Source organism: Pteropus medius, unplaced genomic scaffold (assembly GCF_902729225.1).
Source record: "Pteropus medius unplaced genomic scaffold, Ma_sr-lr_union100, whole genome shotgun sequence".
Taxonomy (NCBI): domain Eukaryota; kingdom Metazoa; phylum Chordata; class Mammalia; order Chiroptera; family Pteropodidae; genus Pteropus; species Pteropus medius.
Window position 1 is genome coordinate 24,845,697 of NW_024349801.1, and position 19,534 is coordinate 24,865,230.

The window sequence follows — 19,534 nt, forward strand, 5'->3', positions numbered from 1 at the left end:
CTCTCTCCCATCTCCTATCAATGAATGACCTCCATTAGCCAAACCCAACCAGACACCAGATAGTAGGAAAGGCTGTTCACACTCCCCATGCAAGTCAGCCTCCCAGGACAGAGAATGGGGTGCAGGAGGTGGAGCTGGAAGAACAAAAAGCAGCATAAGAGATCACAGCCCAAGATCTTCCATAAGCCCTCTACCACCCTGCTTTTACATGTTCCAATATTCTATCCATACCAATCACCTAGTTTCCACATCGTCACACCTCCATCATTTTACACACACTGTTCCCTTTGTCTGGGAAGCTTCCACTCTTCTCTGCTTCTAAGTCTTGCTCGTGTTTCAGGACCACAGAAGTCTTAATAGTTTGGGGGCGCTCAGAATGCTTTTCTAGCAACCTCCATGTTTTGGCAGCAAACCCCATGCCCCTAGTTATGGACTGGGCTCATGGCCAAAATTTAGCTGGTGAGTTCAGTTTTAACAAGTATTTATTGAGAACTTACTGTGTGCTGTTTTAGAATACATGTGCTATTCTAGATAGGTCACACTGTTCTAGATATGACAAATACAGCACTGAATAAAAAACAAATCCCTTTACTCATTCAGCTAGGGAATCACATTTGTTTGTTTATCAAATGGTAATTATAATCTTTCCCCAGAATTGGTCTATGGACATTTAGCAAACAAAATTCCTTTTCTCCTCTAGGGAAACCAAACCAAGAGAACATGCACATAACTCTCTTCCTTGGCCACAATGAGAGTCTGTTTGCGATAGGAGATGGACTCAAAGAAAAAGGATTGAGAAATTGAAAAGATAGCCCCTTGATTATTTGACTCCTAGATCTAGCCAAGCCTGAAATCGGCATCTGAATTTCCCAGTTATGTAAGCCAATAAGTTCTCCTTTTTAGCTTAGGCTAATCTGGATTGGATTTCTGTCACTCAGAACCAAATGAGTCCTAATACAGGAACTCAGCTCAAACTTTACCTTCTTCTAAATATTTTCCAAATGCCTGGTGTAAGTCAGTGGCATATTCTGAACGCTATGAGCATATATAGATGAGACATCTATCCTGGCACTTCACAAAAGTAATCAAACAGAGCTCACTGAGGACAAGGACTTTCATCTCTGAATCCCCAGGGCCTTGTGTAGATTAGATACCTCAAAAATGTTTGCGCAAGTAATTGAAATGAATTCTTGCGGTCATTGAACCCCTGTAATCAAAGGTATATCCAATAATATGTCTACCATATATATTTATATATTCTGAAGAGAGAGGTTGATTGAGATCCAGAGAAATTAAACACAAAGGGTCTCTGTGATCTAAACTAACCGGAATCCACACACCTTGGGTTAGACCAGCTGCCCACAGAACACCTCCAGTAAAGGAGCCCATCTGTTTCTGTGGGACCCCTCATTACATGTCACAAAGAAGCAGAATTGACTTGGAAGCAGAATGTTTATAGACTTGAGGCAATCAATAATAGCTTAGACCTAGAACTAACAGTGTCTGCTATTTGGTGAGCATGACGTCAGAAGCCTCACAATAACCAAGTAAGGTAAATGCTATTATAATCCCCATTTTATAGACAAGAAAGCTGAGGCCCAGAGAGTTTTGGCGAATTCCCCTAAGTCACACAGCCAGTGAGAGGCAAATGTGAGATTCAGAGCCAGGCAGGCTGGATCTAGAACTGGGATCTTAGCCACTGCTTCACTTTGGCTAACTGTAACACTGGGAATTTCCCAACTCTGAAAGTCTGTTGAAATGAGGCAGGAAGATGTGGTAGTGTCTGTGACAGAATCCAGAACGAGGACAGTGGAGGCTGCTGTCATGACTCCATTTCTCCCAAACAGGCAGGAATTCCTAATCTAAGAAGCTCTATTTCTGAGTGCTTCATTCAACTACCAGAGTTAACAACTTAAAAGTCTATGTGCCAAACTGTATACCAATACCCTATTTAAAAGTTAGCTATACCTCAAGTCACCTAATGTTTACACCGACTCTGTGAAGTATGCATTATTACCCACGTACAGGTGGGAAAGTGGTAGTTAAAAGGCTTGAGTTGGAAGCTATGTAGCACTAGTCAGTGGGAGAGTTGGGACCTAAATCCAGGTCTGTGGCTTCAGATCCTGTGTTCCATCGGGCTGTCCCTCAAGAAAATCTGAACACAGCTCATGCCATTACGGCACCTGAGTTCCTGCCTTTCTACACCTCTGTCTCACTGTGGGCCTGTGAGTGGCGCTGAAGTGTGTGCACCTGAGGATGCAATCACAAGAGTTTTTTTACCACATGAAAATATGGAAAGTCAGGACTTAATTTAGGGTTGTTCACAGCATGCTCTACTCCGGGGAAGTTACTTTTCAAAAATCAATACTGAGGGAGAAAACTCTGCAGTACTTCACCATCCATCTTTCTCAACTGTCTCTTGTGACCTTTCTACTTATCTGTTACAAAGTATTAACCTTGACTTTTTCCAGCATATAGACAAACGATCTCCTTATCTGCCTGGCAGTTAACCTAACCAGAGAGACCTGTTTTTCATCAATCTGTACAGAAAGCCTCATCATATCCAAAGCATTTCTCTTGTTCCTTTCCTCCCTGAAATGATCACAATGAGCCCGTCCTGAATAAAAAGCGCCATCTGTGGTCTCAGGGCAAGAATCGGGGGCACTTTGTTTTAAAATCAGACTGGAGTTATTCAGTGCACTAAACAATAAGAGAAGCTACTCTTAAATGTTGGATTACAAAAGTCACCTGCCTCAAAAAAGAATAATATTGCATGTCCCTGATAATTCTATTCATAGGGTTGTTGTAGGATTACACAAGTATCCAGTGCCAACTGTATACCAATACCCTACTAGACACAGGACACACTTGTTACATTAATCAGTGATTTTCTCAGCCACGTCAAATGATGTGTGCTCCTTGAATAATTACTCGCCATTCTCCTCCTCCTCTCTATAACCAACCACTGGGTCCTCATACACATCAAAACACAAAACAGCACTTACAGTGTGATCCTATTTGTTTTCAGGAACTTTATATGTCATAATATTAGGTCAATAGAGAAAGACACCATGATGTTATTAGTTGCTGTAAATACGTGATGGATTTGGAGTGATTATTCCTTTTGTCTATCCCTGTTCTCTAAATTTTCTACAAAAGTTAAGATATAAGAAAAAACACTAAAAGTTTTTAATACCTCTTCACAAAATCTATGAAATCTGAAACCCTGTGTTCTCCCTGCTGACTTAAGTCTTGCTTCCCTCCCCATATCCCAGGGATCCATAAGCTGCAACCCGAGCTCTGTTTTCATTACACCCACAGTTCACACAGGCTGACGCCAAGGCAGGAATTTTAATTCCTAGGAAGAAGCTCCAGAGACAAAGGGCAGGAACAGAAGAAGGATTTCCCAAGTCAGCCATGTCAGCCCATATCACTTCCGGACTCTGAAGGAATCAGCCCGAGTCAGAGCCCTTGGCAGGGTGGAACTGGCAACCACACCCCACCCCAAGGCACCACCCTTGAAGAAACCACCTACCCTTGTGCCCATCCTGGTCTTACCCTCTCTTCCTGCTGCCTGATCCTAAAAACTTGAGGTAGTCCCAAGGGAAGACCTCTCCCCTGGCCAATCCCACATTTGTGGTTACGGGGATAGGTTTCAAAGGCTAAGCTTTTCTGAAATTCAGCACATTTATGATCTTTCCCAGCTCAGAAGAATGAAAGCTGGAGACCAACAGAATGTACTGGCCAATAGTTGTTACTGTTCCCTCCAGCCTTGGCAATAAATTCTGGCCAGCATAATGTGAAGCCAGAAGCAATTCCCAGATGCTTGAAGGTTTATTCAGAATGCATGATCATAAACAGACCCAGGAGGCTCCAGTTTACTCTGCAGGGGAATTCACTCACAGTGACTCAGCCGAGAGCCTCAGCCATTCCCAGAATCATAGCTTATTCCGTAAAAACACAGAAACTGGCCTTGCCAACACTTGTTCACATCCAGAAAGAGTCCTGGCTAGTTATTCTCAGGACCTCTCAGATCTGGCAAAAGATCACCTGATTCACACACCTGCTAGAGTGAGCAACCTGACACAAGTTTGGCTGCAGCCATCTCAGATAGGAACTCTGTAAAGGTGCAGGGTTTCTTTGCCAGGATTCAGAAAACAGGGAAGAACAATCCCACCTCTGCTTGTTTCACACGTACCACATGAAAGCAAGAAGTGACAAGCACCTTTGTAGCGCTGCTCTCCCACTCTGGGGCTGGGTCGGGGGCAGAAATAACGAGTATGATCACTAGAGTGGTCATATAATCTCTTGTCCAAATGGGACATTTTGCAGAATAGGGTGTTATGAATAGCTATACCAGGATAACAGAGGTTAAACAAGAATTTACCAGACAAACCAGAATGCATGGTCACTCCAGAAAATATCTTCCACTCCTGTTACCAAGTGGGGGGTCTGTTGCTAGGGTGGTGTCCTGTCCTTTCCCAGAACATGTGCCACTGAAGAAAGTCTACTTTTCAAATCGAACAAAGGCCTCATTCAGCAAGCTCCCTTACATCCCAGGAAAAGAGGAAGAAACCATCACAGGAACCACAAAAATGTGGGCAGGGCCCTTATCTGTCTGGTTCATCACTGCATCTCTTGGACCAAAAATAGTGCTTCGCATGTAGTAGGTGCCCAGAAAATATTTGTTGAATTAATAAATGAGTGCTTGAGCAGAGTTTCTAAAGTCATCAGGAGAACTCTAGGAAAGCAGAGAGACTTGGCAATCCTAGGTAACACATAAAAGGGTTTGAACTCTAAACTGTTGTAAAAATTTAAGGTGTTGCATAGACTGCTATGCAATTCCCTTTGGTGGATTTATGAATATGGAATGTACAAAGCTTTCAAATACCAGATTAAACTGAAACTGTAAAGTTCTGCAAATAAAATGGGAACAAATGATTTTGAAGCCACTGCTGAATTCAAATAAACTGGTACTATTTCCTGCAATATTTCCAATGTGAACTTATTCAAAATTTTCTTGGCCAAAATTGGGACTGAAATAAACAAATGCTTACCACACACATCAGAATTCCTCTAACCCCATCCTCACTGTAAGTTCTCTGAGAAGCACGTGTTGTGAGAGACTTAGATTTTCAAGAGATTTAGTCTTAGAAATGTCCGTGAAGCCTGGAGGGCAATGAATAGGAAAAGGCAGGGAGGGCTTTCAAACCATGATACAGGTGGGCCACCTGGGAACGAAAGAGGGGGAAGGACAGTGGGTTGGAGAAGAACCTCGGACTCGATGCGGTTCTAAGAAAGTTTCAACTAGACTGATGGGGAATCCTGGAGCCAGAGTTGCCCAGTAGAGGAGTCCCACATCCTACAGAAACAGGCCAGCACTAGTTCCCCCCATGTCAGTCACTGGCGGAGAGAAGGTGTGGCCTCAGCACGAACATGGTGCAGCAGAGGGGCTGCAGCTAGGCTTTCAGTCCACTGTGCTCCCACAGGAGGAGTTCTAAACAGCACAGGCTCGGGGTTATCACGCAATGCTCTCCCTGGAATGACTCTTGTTTTCTGTGAATCCAAACAGTCTCTGATGCAATTCTGCCTGCTATCAGCTGAATATTTACAGTAGATAACAGGTAAGCTATCCCACCACCACCATCTTTTCCTCCCAAGTGCTGGAACGTTTCATTCCACTAGCCCAGATGAAATTTCCTCATAGAATCTCAAACAATGACAAGCTTTTCATTAAAAAAATAGAAGTCTATTCTCTCATTTTAATATTTCCAAAGAATCAAGCTCATTCTGGTCAGCCTGCACAGTGGCTGTCCAGAGGTATTGAAATGAGAAGCATTTAGTCACCATCATCCATCATCTGGCAATACATTTTTTACAGGGTCAGGTTTTGAGTTTTTCATGCTGCTCTTGGTCAATCATTACTATGATTTTGGTTCAGGAGTCATCCAAGGAGGGGAAAGGTTGAACCGTCCTTAGCTCATACCCAGATGTAACAACTTCCGCAGAAAGGCTGGTCCTCCCCAGTAACCCCTGTAAGAAATCACATGGAAAAGATATTTTTGCATCAAATGAGAGTGAGAACAAATGAGAGTGACTTCTCAGTCAGCAGGATGTTGAAAGGGAAGCCAGACTGCTTAGAGAGCAAGCTTATCAGCACATAAAGCAAGATTTGTCTAGTGAGATAGAAAGACCCTGTTACTAAAACAACCTGTTTTGAATCCTGGCTTTGACACTGACTTGCTATGTGAGCCTGGACATGCTGACTCAGTACAGCAAACCTGTATGAAGCCTCTACCACATGTAAACTGCAATCCTCTCTACTTTCATTTGCTTATAAGTATAGGTCAGGGTTTCTTAACCTCAGCCCTACTGATGTTTTGGACCAGATATTTCTTTGTTGTGGGGACTGTCCTGTGCATCAGAGGGTGTTTAGCAGCATCCCTGACCTCTGCTCACTAGATGCCAGTGCATCGTCTCCAGCTGTGACAACCAAATATGTACCCAGATATGGCCAAGTGTCCCCAGAGGGGAAAAATTGGCCTGGTTCAAAACCACTATGGTAAATATCCTGACTTGCCTATCTTATAGGGATTTGAACAGGTCAAAAAAATCATCATTTTTGGATCAAAGAAATTATTCCTTTTTATTACCCTATGTATTTACTGAATGCCTACTATTTGGTTGTCTTTTAATGTGTTATCTCATTAATCTCCATCCTGTAAGGTAAGCAATGCTACTTTCATTTGCAGATAAGAAACTTAAACACAGAGAGTTTAGGCAATTTGTCCTAGGACACACAGCTAGTAAATGGCAGATGCATCGCTCAAACACAGGTCTGACTCCAAAGCTTATGCTCTTAATCGCTATGTTTTATTTTTCCTGTTACATAATAAAAACAAAAGTAAGGTAGCAAATGAAAAAGTACTTACCATGTGAAAGTGATTTACTATGATTATTATTTATCCAGCAGCAAGAGAGAATCAGAACATGGAAGACAGAAGACTTGGCCACCGCCAATAATGAAGAGGAAGAGCCTGCATCCCCTGTGGGTGGTGGATGTTTTACCACTTCCTCCCCTCACCCAGGGTAGCCTCTCTCCCACCAAGTATGGCTAAGGCTTCAGAATCCTGCACAGGCTACCATCACTCAACCACGAGAAATGGCACAGCAAGGTTCACTCCATTAGCCAGTCCTGCTCTGGGTCATGATTTCTCCTGAAGCTGGAAGGCCTTCTAGAAACAACCACCCTACACAAGTGGGTGCAATGTGCCAAAAGTGTGCCTCTACCCCAATGATGCACTTACCTCAGCATCATATTCCAGTACAGGAAGGGCATCAGGTCGGCCTTCATGAGGTACATGGAAAGCCTCTCTTTGCCCTGGTCAAAGGGGAAGGTTTCCAGGGGCTGAGAGCTGTAGTCAAACTCTGCGAGAATCACACGGTTGTAGCCAGTCACCAGTGGACATGACGTGTAGCCATCATACTAAAATTGTATGCAAGACCGAGTTAGAAAGTAGTTTTCTTCATGGTGTTTACATTAACATTTTAGAATTTATTATTGACTCCAAGCAATTGCAATTTTTTGTATATTCTAAGTTTTTTACAGTGAAAAATGGAAATTATATAACAGAAAATAATCCTAAAAGCAAAAAATTGAAGTGCCCATATTGGAAAACCTAATTAAGAAAGTGGAAAAATTGGGGAGAAACTCTGTTTTCATACAGAATGAAAGATAATCGAGACAGCGATTCCTACAAACCTTCTTCATTGGTTTTTCATTCTTCATAATCAGAGAAATTGTCCTGTCAAGTATTCCTGACTGGGCGGCTATAAGAGAAATAGAAAAGCCAGAAAAATATAAGCATCTAATTAGTTTTCCATGAAAACTAATTTGCAAATAACTTTAATGTGAACAAGTTAACAAGTGTCCATTCCCCAACCCTCTAGATTAAAACTGGAATACAACTCTTCTTAGTATTCAAAGTTCTGGCTACCAGAAGGGGTTCTTCAGTTCATCCCACACAGATGTGTCCATAATTTTGAAACTAATGAGCCAGCTCTCTCTAACAGGAGGGCTGGCAATTTTAAAGGACTATAAGGGTGGCCGTATCTCATCCGCACTCCCCCTCCTCCTAAAATTCAGTGGGTATCAGCTTGGTCTGTGTCCTAGCCTAGATTGGTACTCCCATGTATATCAATTAGGCAAAACAGTAAGCTTTCCTCTGTATTGAACTGCCCTAGCTGAGGCTGGACAAAATATAGGCAGACAGAAAGATAAGTGAATGTTTTTTGGTTTTTGATGGCAAGAATGGGAGATTGCCTTTTTCATAATGAAAATTTTCAAACTCTGTCGTTCCTCTCATCTATCCCATCACACGTCACTTTTCTTCCTGGAGTATTTTTAGAGCAAACAGCATTACAATTCACTCATAAATATTTCTATGTATATTTCCAATAGATAAGGAATTTTTAAAACACAAACATAATAGTATTTTTATACCCAAAATACTAGAAATAATTCCTTAATATCATCTAATCCCAATCTGTGTTCAATTTTGAATAATTAAGACTTCCCTTTTAAATTGGTGGTCACCAGATGAGAGGGGGTTGAAGGGGTGGCAAAAAAAGGTAAAAGGGATTAAGAAGTACAAGTTGTCAGTTATTAAAATAGTCACAGGGATGTGAAGTACACCACAGGGAATAGAGTCAGTAATATTGTACTAGCTATGTATAGCATCAAATGGATGCTACAGTGATCAGGGTGATCACTTTGTAAATTATATAAATGTCTAATCCCTATGTTGTACACCTGAAACAAATATTGAATGTCAACTGTAATTGAAAAATACAATTTAAGAAAAAAAGACTGCCCTTTTAAAAATATAAGCAGTTTGTGTCTTTAGAGGTGGAAGGCTGGATTTATTTTTGAGGAAAGATTTTACCTATATATTGTAAAATGCTTATTAAAGTGTCTATTTTGCAATCCCCAAAATCAGGGGTCAGCAAACTTTTTCTGTAAATAAATTTAAGACCTCAGGGGCAAAGAGGCAAAATCAAAGTTATTATATACTGGGAGAAAAAGGTTTTATTAATAAAATTCAAAATATAACAATTGTTTTGGTAATACAGGTCTACTAATGAGTAGAATGGAATTTTTTTTTTTTTTTTTTGAATAAGAAAAAGTTAGTTGTTCCCTATCAACAAATCAATTATAAATGTTCATCTGTAGAAACCATTCTTAGCCAGGCAGCAGGCGGCATCTAGCCAGCAGACTGTAGTTTGCTGATGCCCAGGTCAAAAGAGTAATTAAATTTTTACTGAAATGAGGGGGTTCAAAAAAACGAATAAATAACTCTGCCTATAAGAGAGGAGGCATCCAAACAATGCAAAGGAAAGGGCTTGCAGAAATGATCGACTCAGCTATTGTAGAGTAATCACATCCTATAGATCTTTAAATGGCCTTCTGGAAACTCTTGCCACACCTAACAATCTGTAAATAGACAGAACTGGTGGTCCGGGAATTCCTTCCCCCTTGCAGCCTCCGCTTGAAACTCCTCCTCCCATCCTGAGTTAGGAAGTGCACATAGACCCTCAGACAAAGCAATCACGGGCCCCTTGCATGGAACACCACAGGGGTATATAAGCTGTAAGAAAGCTAACTGAAAGGAGCTCATGCCTTTTGCCTCACGTGCTCCACTGGCCTAATAAACTCTTGTTGGGTGTCACTTCCTGCAACACCTAAAAATATTAATTGGCTGTCTTCATTGTGGGCAAAGTATCATCTCTAAAGATCATAGTTCCCTTCTGGAAAACTTTGTTCCCCTTTGAGGGTCATAAAAAATTTAGAATCTGTGCTGAGAAAACTCAAGGAGGCCCCTGCAGCAGAGCATGGAGGCCAACAGCAAAGGAGAGAAGATGTCCAGTGGGTGCCATCTGCAGAGGGGCTAGTCCTTTAGACCCAGCAAGCAGCCACACTGTCCAAGTTTAAGGTTTACATGTGTGAGTTGTGGTTTGTTTGTTTGTTTTCCTGTATTATAATCCCTTTCTGTTATGCCCAAACCTTCAGTTAACTGGTCTGGACTGTGCAATATGTAATTAAGGGCGGAGAGAAGCAGAAGAGGCTGAGCTACAGGAAAGGCAAACTCAACGTGGCAAGACAAGGTCTCTCTCTCAACAGCACAATGGTCTGGACTGAGGTAAGACACCTGGCTGGTGGCAGGTAAAGCCAAGGACAGATTTGTGGAAGCATTGCTAAGAATACTCAGAGGACTTGGGGGCGCCTGGGGGGTGGGGGGCGGGAACCTAGTAAGAAATGCAGATCCACTTTGAGAAAGCTAGGAGTATTGTTATGCAGACACTAAGAGAAGAGCAAACAGACTTTCGCACATATGAAATGACATATAATGAAGAGCATTCACTGCAGCACTGTTTGAAATAAAAATAGGTTGGAAACAACACAACCATAAAATGAAATACAGATTGTAAAAAAAAAGCATGTAAAAACAACAGAGATGCTCTCTACGTGGCGGGGGAATGCAGAAACTGAGAAGATGGAGCAAGACTTTTCACGTAGAACTTTTTCTTTAATCACATTTAATATTATATATTTGGAACACTGGATGAAATGTGTTTATTTGAACTAGGCCAAAAGCTGGGTAATCTGGGCCTCACATACAGCACAGTATTTTCAACACACAAATTCAATAGGCATACATTAAGAGAAATGTAAATTCAAAGTCTCGTCCCACAGTCTACCTATAAATCACAAAGAGAAAAGATACGTTTATAGTGGAGAGAACCCAGTGACAAAATCCAGCTTTACCAAGGACGAGACAAACTAACATGACAGGCTCCTGAGGTGACACTGTGGGAGGCACACAGTCTCACAGGTGGAGGGTCTTGCCAAAATGTATAACCTGATTCTAACCATAAAAAAAAAAAAAAAAAAAATTAAAAATCTAGACAATTCTAAATTATGACATATGCTACAAGATAACTGGCCTGGACTCCAAAAATGCCAATGTCATGAAAGTGAAAAAACAAATGTCAGCAGGCTGTTCTAGATCAAAGGAAACCAAAGAAACATGACAACCAGTGTAGTATGTGCTTCTTGTGGGGTTCACGCACTTAAAGGATGGGGTGGGGGTCAATAAAGAACATTTCTTGGAAAGCAGGAGAAATTCAAACCAGTTTATATATGAGATGATTTTATAATAAAATATTCAATTTCTTGGATATGATAATAGTCTAGTGGATATAGAGGAGAAAGTGCTTTTTCTTAGGAGATGCAGGTTGAAGTATTTGAGGGTGAAGTATCATGTCAAAACTTATTTCCAAATGACTCGGCAAAAAAAAAAAAATGTACATAGAGTGATAAAACAAATGTCTCAAAATATTAATAACTGGTTAATACCTAAGAGTATATGGATATTCACTGTAGTTTCTTTCAAATTTTTCATAGGTTTGAGATTTTTGAAATAAAATTTGGTGAGAAATTACTATTAATAATGAAAAAAACATTCAGTTGGTTTCCTAGAAAGGCTTTCTTTGGTTCAAGTTGTCAGCAAAAGTAACCCATGTGCTACAGGTGTGTAATTCACACAAGACACTGCCATGCCCATCATGTGTTTTACAGCATCTAGAGAAGATGGTTTCTGTCCACAGAGAACAGAATCTAAAAGGCAGTTCTACCCATCACTGCTAGTGCATAACATCGAAATGAAGAGTTTGGTTTTCCAGGCTTAGGCCTTAATCGTGTACCAATCAGGGCACGCTCCGCCGTATTTGTCTTAATAGAACAATTTTCTGGTCTGCAAGCATTCATTGACTTGCTTGTGTTTTCTGGGGAAACAAATGCTTCCCTAGCTTTACGGTGTTTCAGGCAGAAGAAAAATAGCCAACCTGCCTCGCATCAAAGGCAAAGAAGGCCAGGGATGCAAGAGTGGCAATATAAGAAATAACAGAATTCCAGAGAGCTGAAAAGGCAGTACCCCCTCTCTAATGCACCCTCCCCTAACATCAACCCATCTGACCTAGAAAAGGCAAATGCTAGTCTGGTGCAAAGCCTTCAACAGATAACCCTCTTCTCTACATATTAGGTTCATTCACAACTCGCTTCTGTGTCAGAGAGGTCAAAATCATTTTTAGGCCAACGAAGTTTCTTCATTAATAGAATGTTATTTGTGCCAAATTTTTGTTTCTGTTCTGATGGTGACTTGGGGTGACATCATTTTGAAAGGAGAAAATACATAGCATATTATCTTACCCACTGCAGCAGCAGTCTTTGACGTAGGAAGGTTGGTGCAGTCCCCAATCCCAAACACATTTGGGTATCTCTTGTGCTGCAGAGTTTCTTTATCCACATCCACCCATCCAGCAGCATCAGCCACAGGACTCGTCTTGAGGACATCTGGTGGGCTCATTGGTGGTGTAACGTGAAGCATTTCATACTACCAAAAAAAAGGAGAGCATTCAAATTCGTGTTTGGATTTCTACTGGCCCACAAGCTCTCCCCCCGTCTCCCTTACCCATGCCCTGTACTATGGCTAGACAGAGCCTAAGCGATTAGTGCTTATATCGATTCATACCTTCTCTAAGATATTACAAGCTTCCTTGGAGTCTGGTGATAAAATAACTAACCATCTCTTGGTTGACATGGTCCTTCCACAGAATCCATGTGAGCCCTTTGGGAGTTGACATGGGGGAATCCAAGATATTGGAGTGAACTTCACTATGAACTTCACTAATATTCTGAAAGAACCTATTGATGTTTCCTATTGCTAAAACTGAAATGAAGGGGATGGTGTATTTCAGTTACTCTCTCCCTGATTCTTGGCTGTTGACTTGTAAAGTCTGGTACTGCAAAGAGGTGCTCAGAGTCCCTGAAACTCATAAAGGTCATGTTAGGAGCTGGTCTGTAAGTGCCATTCCCAAATATGGGTCAACTCTCAAAATAAAGGAAGCTGTCAAAACACCAACTTAAAATAAATGGTGGTAAGAATATGGCCTAGCACTTTAGAGAAGGAGGGGTCTGATTCAGTATTGAGTTTACTGAACAGTGTAGAGGGCAGGGTGAATTTTTTCCCCCAAATATCTTTATCAAGGTTACCCTTGGCAATAGTACACTGACCCATCCCGATCAATTTCGATGGCTCATTTAATGTTTTTTATGTTTATGTCCAACTCTTCCACTTTTAGCAGTTCATCTTTTTCATTCTTTTTATTCAATAACATACCCAACCTCGGACCTACTCTCCTAAAGAGCCACCCAAGATTACCCTGTAGAGGAGCACCAACCATTTGCAGCACTTTCTCTTCCTTAAGGTTAATTAAGCTTATAGTTGTCTGAGAGTAGGAATAAATACAAGGCACCTTCCTAACTCCTAGTGCCATTGATGATTGCCAAGCCCCGATGAGGGCATAGGCCTCCTTATGGAAACCGGAGACTACTGACTCTCACAAGGTCGAGACTGTCTTAAGATGCTAAAGTTTTCACCTTAATGAAATGTTTTTGTGAACATTTGAATCAATTTGAAATTGCTAGATAAAATTAGGGAGTACAAACTGGCAGTTACAAAATAGTCACAGGGATGTAAAGTACAGCATAGGGAATATAGTCAATAATATTATAATAACTGTGGTGTCATATGGGTACTAGAATTATTGGGGTGATTATAAGTTATATAAATGTCTAATCTCTAAGTTGTACACCTGAAACTAATATAATATTGCATGTCAACTATAATTTTTTTATCTTTATTTTAAATTTTAAAAAGTTAGACATTTATACAATCCATGAAGTGATCCCCCCAATTACTCTAGCATCCATCTGGCATTACACACAACTATTACAATAATATTGACTATATACCCAATGCTAACTGTAACTTTTTTAAATTAAATATAAATTTTAAGAGTGGAATTGGGTCTGGAAAGACAATCTGCCCCTAAATCCTATAATCCAAAAAGGACACAAATATCTTCTTTCTTTACAATCCTCTTAGAAGAGCAATATTCATATATTTATCCATGTCCCTATCTGCAACCTCAACTATCCAGAACACAGCTGAGAACCTAAGCAAAAAAGACCAAACAACAAAATGAATTTCATGCACTCAAGCTCACACACTTTGCTCATAAAAGTATTCTTTGGTTCCTCACTCATAGCCCATTCACTTTTACTTTACATAAAATTTAACATTTGGCTATCTCCGTTTCCAGCCAATAAAAAATTACAAGCAGTAATTTAAAAGAGCTGAAGCTGGAGGGACCTCCGATGTCACTTATAACTTCCTGACAACTAGGAAAGAAGAAAACTGGAAAACCACAAAAAGGATACATACAAAATCAAAGAGCAGAGCAGTCTGAGGACCCTTCTGTAAGGAAATAACTGGCCTTGAACCACCAGTAGGTCCTTGGAACATAAGTACATAAGAGCTATTCAAAATTATGACCCTGAGCTGGGGCACCTAGATACTAGATCAGCCTAGAAATCCTGTGATACCAGAAAACAAGAACGTGCTCCAAAATTCAACAGGGACATGTCACAAGGACATAGGCAACTTCTTGACCAAATCTGGGGCAATTTGAACACCAAAGTAATTAGGGACCATAATGAATTATAAACCATTGGGTAAAAAAAAAAACAAAAAAAAACACAACAACAACAACAATTTATGAGTTCAAACCAATAATGAATTAATTAAGAGAGAAGGGAGGGCTTTTACTGACAGAATGCCAAGGGCCTACTGGTAAACATGGAGAAAATGTTAGAAAATCATCATTTTGCAACCACCACAGTAGAGATTGAATTAGGCAAAAATCATCAGTGGATGCGAAAGCCAGGAGGAAACTTTAATGAGGAGTAAGGTGTCTGCATGGTTTTAAAGTGTCTCTCCATAGACTTCTTATTAGTAGCAAGGGAGAAAAAGGATAATTACATAGTGGGGAAACTGGGCCATATCTTGAACAGTGATCAAAATGAACACCATCAGTGAGGGGAAGAGGAACACTGTGTGCTATCAAATGTGTTACCCTAGAAGGACACAGCATTGCTTATGCAGCATTTCAGTCTAAAAAGCATAGCCTGAAACAAATCACAATATAGACAAACCCAAATTGCGGAACATTCTATTAAAACTAAAAGTGGTGGGAGTGGGACTGTATTATTTTGAAGTGCCAGTGTCATAGGAGACAAAGAAAGGCTCTGGAAATAGTCCAGATTAAGGAAAGATAAAGAGACATCACAGAAATGTAATACCTGACTGCAGTCTGGGTTCTGTCCTGGAGGAGAAAAGGTACTATAAATGCTATTGACAAAACAAAAACAAACAAAAACAAAAACTCTTAAATACAAATGTTAGATTAAAATATTGTATCTGCACTAAATTTACTGAGTTGGTAGCTGTACTGTGGTTGTGCACAAGAATACCCCTATATCTTAGGAAATTTACAGTGAAGTATTTAGGGGTAAAGAGTTATGATGTATGTAACTTACCTTTAAATGCTTTGGGGAATGGGCAAGGTAGAGGAAGAGAAATTAAATGATAAAGCAAATGGGATAAAACTATATTAAGTGAATCTAGGTAAGGGCTATATGCAGCTTTCTGGTATATTATACATTTACTATTTTTATTTTTTTCAGCTTTCTCCAAGTTGAGATTATTTCCAAATAAAAGTTTTTAAAAATTATGACCTTGAATCATCGGTAACATTTTAAATGATAGCCAATTCACTCCACGGTTAAGGTGTGTGCAATAGATTCATAAAGAGCATGAGCTAAAAATCTTAAAATGTGAAGTTTTGATGTTTAGAAGATTAGTCTTTGGTTCAATTCAAAATTGCTTTTTATGGAACCCTTCATTCCTCTAAAAATGCTGAATGAATAAAATATGACTGTGCACTGTTTTCTCATTGCTAACAGTTCTTGCCAGAATGATATAAGGAAATGATTCTTCTATGCAGGCGTCTCCAGACACCTTTTCATCTTGTTCTTAATCTTTGCATACCTCTCCAAAAGTACTTCCCCACTCACTGAAAGAGAAACAGACACGTAGAAGCCAAGGCGATACACAAAGGCTAGATGTTTCCCTATAGGGTGCAGAGCTTTCAAGGAGTGTTAAGTGCTTCCTTTTATGCACAGGTGAAAGATGTTTAAAGACAGCTTCTTCCAGAAGTGAGAGATACCCATGCCATAAACTGAGACAATCGCCAGATCCTGCATTTAAGAAAGCCTTTCCTGAACTCTAGGCAGTAAATGAAGTTATAAAATATTTGGCTGCATCAAGTGACTCCATGCCAAGAAAAGGAGAGACACAAAACAGGATAAAAATCTAATTGGTACCAATAGACAAACACTTCTTGACTGCCATGGACATAGCCTCTTACTTCTTTCTCTTCCCCACTCATTTTGGTCTACCTTCTCCCCTATCACTGTCCTAAGATGCTCATTGTAACCAGCCTCCCCCAGCACACAATGATGGAGGACAGGGAAGCAGGATCCGCGGTGTCCCCTGCATCTATGACACTGTTCAGCTGACAGCTTAACCCTGCCACTCACTGAAACCACTTGGGTCTCTCCAGGCTTATCCAAGTTCTCAAAAACAGCCTCTTGTTTATCAGCTCGGACTTCAGTGAGGTTTTGCTTGTAGTTAACAGTGAGGTTCCTCTCCATGATGATCTTCTGCAGGGCATCTGCATACTTCTTAACCCCAAAAATCACTCCAAGAGAAGTGTTGAAAATGATATTGGCCTTAGATCGCTTCCCTGTCTAAGAAAAAAGAAAGAATAGAAACAACCAACACCAACACATTACTCCAGCCACGTTTTTTGTTTGTTTTTGTTTTAACCTAAACAAGAATTAAAAGAGACCTGAAAAGAGACCTTGCCAGCTTTCCCCATCACTATACCCTGGTGGGGTAAGGTGTGGACCAATTTGCTGCCTCCTTATTTTCTGTCAATAATACAACAACTAAGTACACAGTTGAGTAGGCGGGTAAGGTGGGCACTGTTCAATTGAAGGCCAGGTAAAAACAGAGTTGGATTGCTTATTCACATATGCATTTGTTCATTCACTCAATACCTATTTACTGAGGTCCCAGAGTTGGCCAGATACTGCTCTAGGTGCTAAGGGGACAGCAGCAAACAAGACAAAGCTCCCATGTCCCCTTGGCTCATACACTCTAGTCACTGTTCATGTTTCCAAGAGGCTAGTATTTGCCCAAACACCTAAAACAGAAATTTCTCTCAGGTCATCCAAGAACTGAGAAAAAAGAGTTAGGCAGAGAATTCCCAGGAGGGAAGAAACAGCTGGTCTCTTACTCTTTTCCTTTGTTCAGCTCCATTTGGGATTTGCTCATCTGGATCTCACTATTTGAAAGAACTTAGATAGGTAAGAACCTCCAAAGGCTGTACCAGCCTGGAATTCTCATGACCCAGAACGGCCTTTCCCAGAAACGACTGAACTATTCCTTTATTCCCCGCCCCATGGAGTTTATGTGACTCAGGTGACAGCCTTCCCGGTGCCAGGTTCCAAGCACACATTCAAGCCCTCTCCAGTCCCATCTTCCCTTCCCCTTCTCCCCACCTGCCCCTTTACAGAACCACAGGATGCTTTGAATTCTGCCACTGTCTCAGGTAAAACCACGCTTTGGTAAACCAAATGTGACATTCCACACAAGGGCAGTAGGGCAAGAGCAGCTTACTCATGCTTCACAGCATGTGTTCTTGAGCTGCAAACACCTGCTCTGACACAGAAAATGTTTGAGGGATGCTGAGAAGACGATCCCATCCAAGTATCTCTTTCCACTGAGGTTTGAAGTTCTATGTGAACAACTTTTTGCCTTTAGAATTGGCATTTTGCCTATTTTACTCCTAAAAATGTATATCAAGAACCAGAAAATATTCATAGCCTTGAACTTGAGTGGGAGCAGTTGAGGATATTATTATGTATAAAAATGAACAACTGTCTCATCATATGGAAATATTTAAACAATCTCTACCATATCTCCCCAGTAGACTTTTATGCATACATTAAAAATATGTTACAAAAACTATTTAACATGTAACACATTTAAATTTGTATGTACAATATGATTATAACCATGTTTAAAAAAACACATAGAAAAAAATGGAAGGCCAAGTTAAATTGATGACAGGAGCTAAATTAAAACAATTGAGTTATGACTTCTTCCTTTTTTCAATTTTATAAACTTCAATTATAATTTTGTATGCATATAATAAAATTTAAAAATAGAAAAGGTATTTTGACATGGATAAAAATAGAATTCTGGCAATCACTGACTTAGCATCATCTGCCCCCACTCCTTTGTCATTGTCCCTGGAAAGGAAGCATACCTTCCTGAAATAGGCTTCTGATAAATACATGATCTTCTGTGGGGCTCCAGCACACTTTATCGGAGTATTTGGGAAGGTAAAAATGGCATTTCCCTCCTTGAAGTCCTGCAGAGCTTTCCATGTCTTCTCTACTGTCCTAACCGAATAATTAGACCCTATTTTGGGATGGGCAAAACCTTCAGGTAGGCCTTTAATCTGCAACAAAGCACACGAAGAAAAACATTTTGACCAAATTGCAAATGGCTTTAGAGTCCTTGCTCTTTGCCGTGTTTACAACCTCACAAGCATTTCAGTACAATTATTAGCCCCCAGTACTCACACACAATGGAGAAGGCAGGTGAGTGAGGGATCTGCTAAGATCAATGCTATAACACCTGGAGTCACCAGCCAAGCTGCAGATTGAGCTCAGACCAAGGGAACTCTTCTGCCTTGAGACCATGATCTGAATATGTCTCCTCCCACCATCAGAGTCAGGAGAAAAAATCAGCCATATTTCCTTTTAAGAGAACCAGTTGCCTTACTGGGAAGGAGAAGAGTGACAGGTAGAACCAAGAGCCACACTGTCAATAAGAGCAAACTTAAATTACCCTTCATCAAGTTGTACCAAATAAAACTCTTAGTAAAAGCAGGTAATTACAAACATGAACTTGGGAACCCCACAGACCTGGCTTGAGTCCAAGCTTTTCCACTTATGAGTGTTGTGACCCAGGGTAAATTACCTAATATCTCTAAGCCAGCGGGTCTCAAATCATGGCCTTCAGACCAGCAACACCAGCACCACCTGGGAACTTGCTGAAAATGTACTTTCTCAGGCCCCACCCCACACCTACTGAATCAGGAATTTGGGGACAAGCCCAGAAATCTGTTTTAATCAAGGTGACTCTGATGCACAGTGAGGCTTGAGAAGCTTGTGTTCATAATCTGCAAAACGGGGATAAAAGTAGGGTTGTTGGCAGGAGTCAATGAGACCATGTGTGTAAAGTGCTTCAAAAAATGACATGCACATAGTAAGTGCTCAGTGTTAGTGTATTTCTGCCAGTAAGATTAACTGGATACTTGTCTTAAATGTCTGAAGATTCACAGAATGCAGTAAAGATGGCAGAGACCAAGTCAAGAGACTCAGGCACCAGTTCTTCTAGAAAGAGCAGGAAACCCTCAAAAAAAAAAAAAAAAAAAA

General features: G+C 40.5%; 1 protein-coding gene across 4 annotated transcripts in view; it reads right to left on the bottom strand.

The window, feature by feature from the left end:
- Nucleotides 1–5,742: 5,742 nt before the first annotated feature.
- Nucleotides 5,743–19,534, bottom strand: part of SQOR (sulfide quinone oxidoreductase) — a 36,813-nt gene continuing 23,021 nt past the window's right edge. For all 4 annotated transcript variants that reach the window (XM_039888231.1, XM_039888232.1, XM_039888234.1 and 1 more), the window contains 6 exons: nucleotides 18,358–18,552; nucleotides 16,562–16,771; nucleotides 12,269–12,452; nucleotides 7,763–7,830; nucleotides 7,308–7,486; nucleotides 5,743–6,033 (listed from right to left, as the gene is read on the bottom strand). In XM_039888231.1, coding sequence (XP_039744165.1) covers nucleotides 5,976–6,033; nucleotides 7,308–7,486; nucleotides 7,763–7,830; nucleotides 12,269–12,452; nucleotides 16,562–16,771; nucleotides 18,358–18,552 — 894 coding nt within the window. In that variant the 3' untranslated portion in view covers nucleotides 5,743–5,975. The remainder of the gene's footprint in view (nucleotides 6,034–7,307; nucleotides 7,487–7,762; nucleotides 7,831–12,268; nucleotides 12,453–16,561; nucleotides 16,772–18,357; nucleotides 18,553–19,534) is intronic.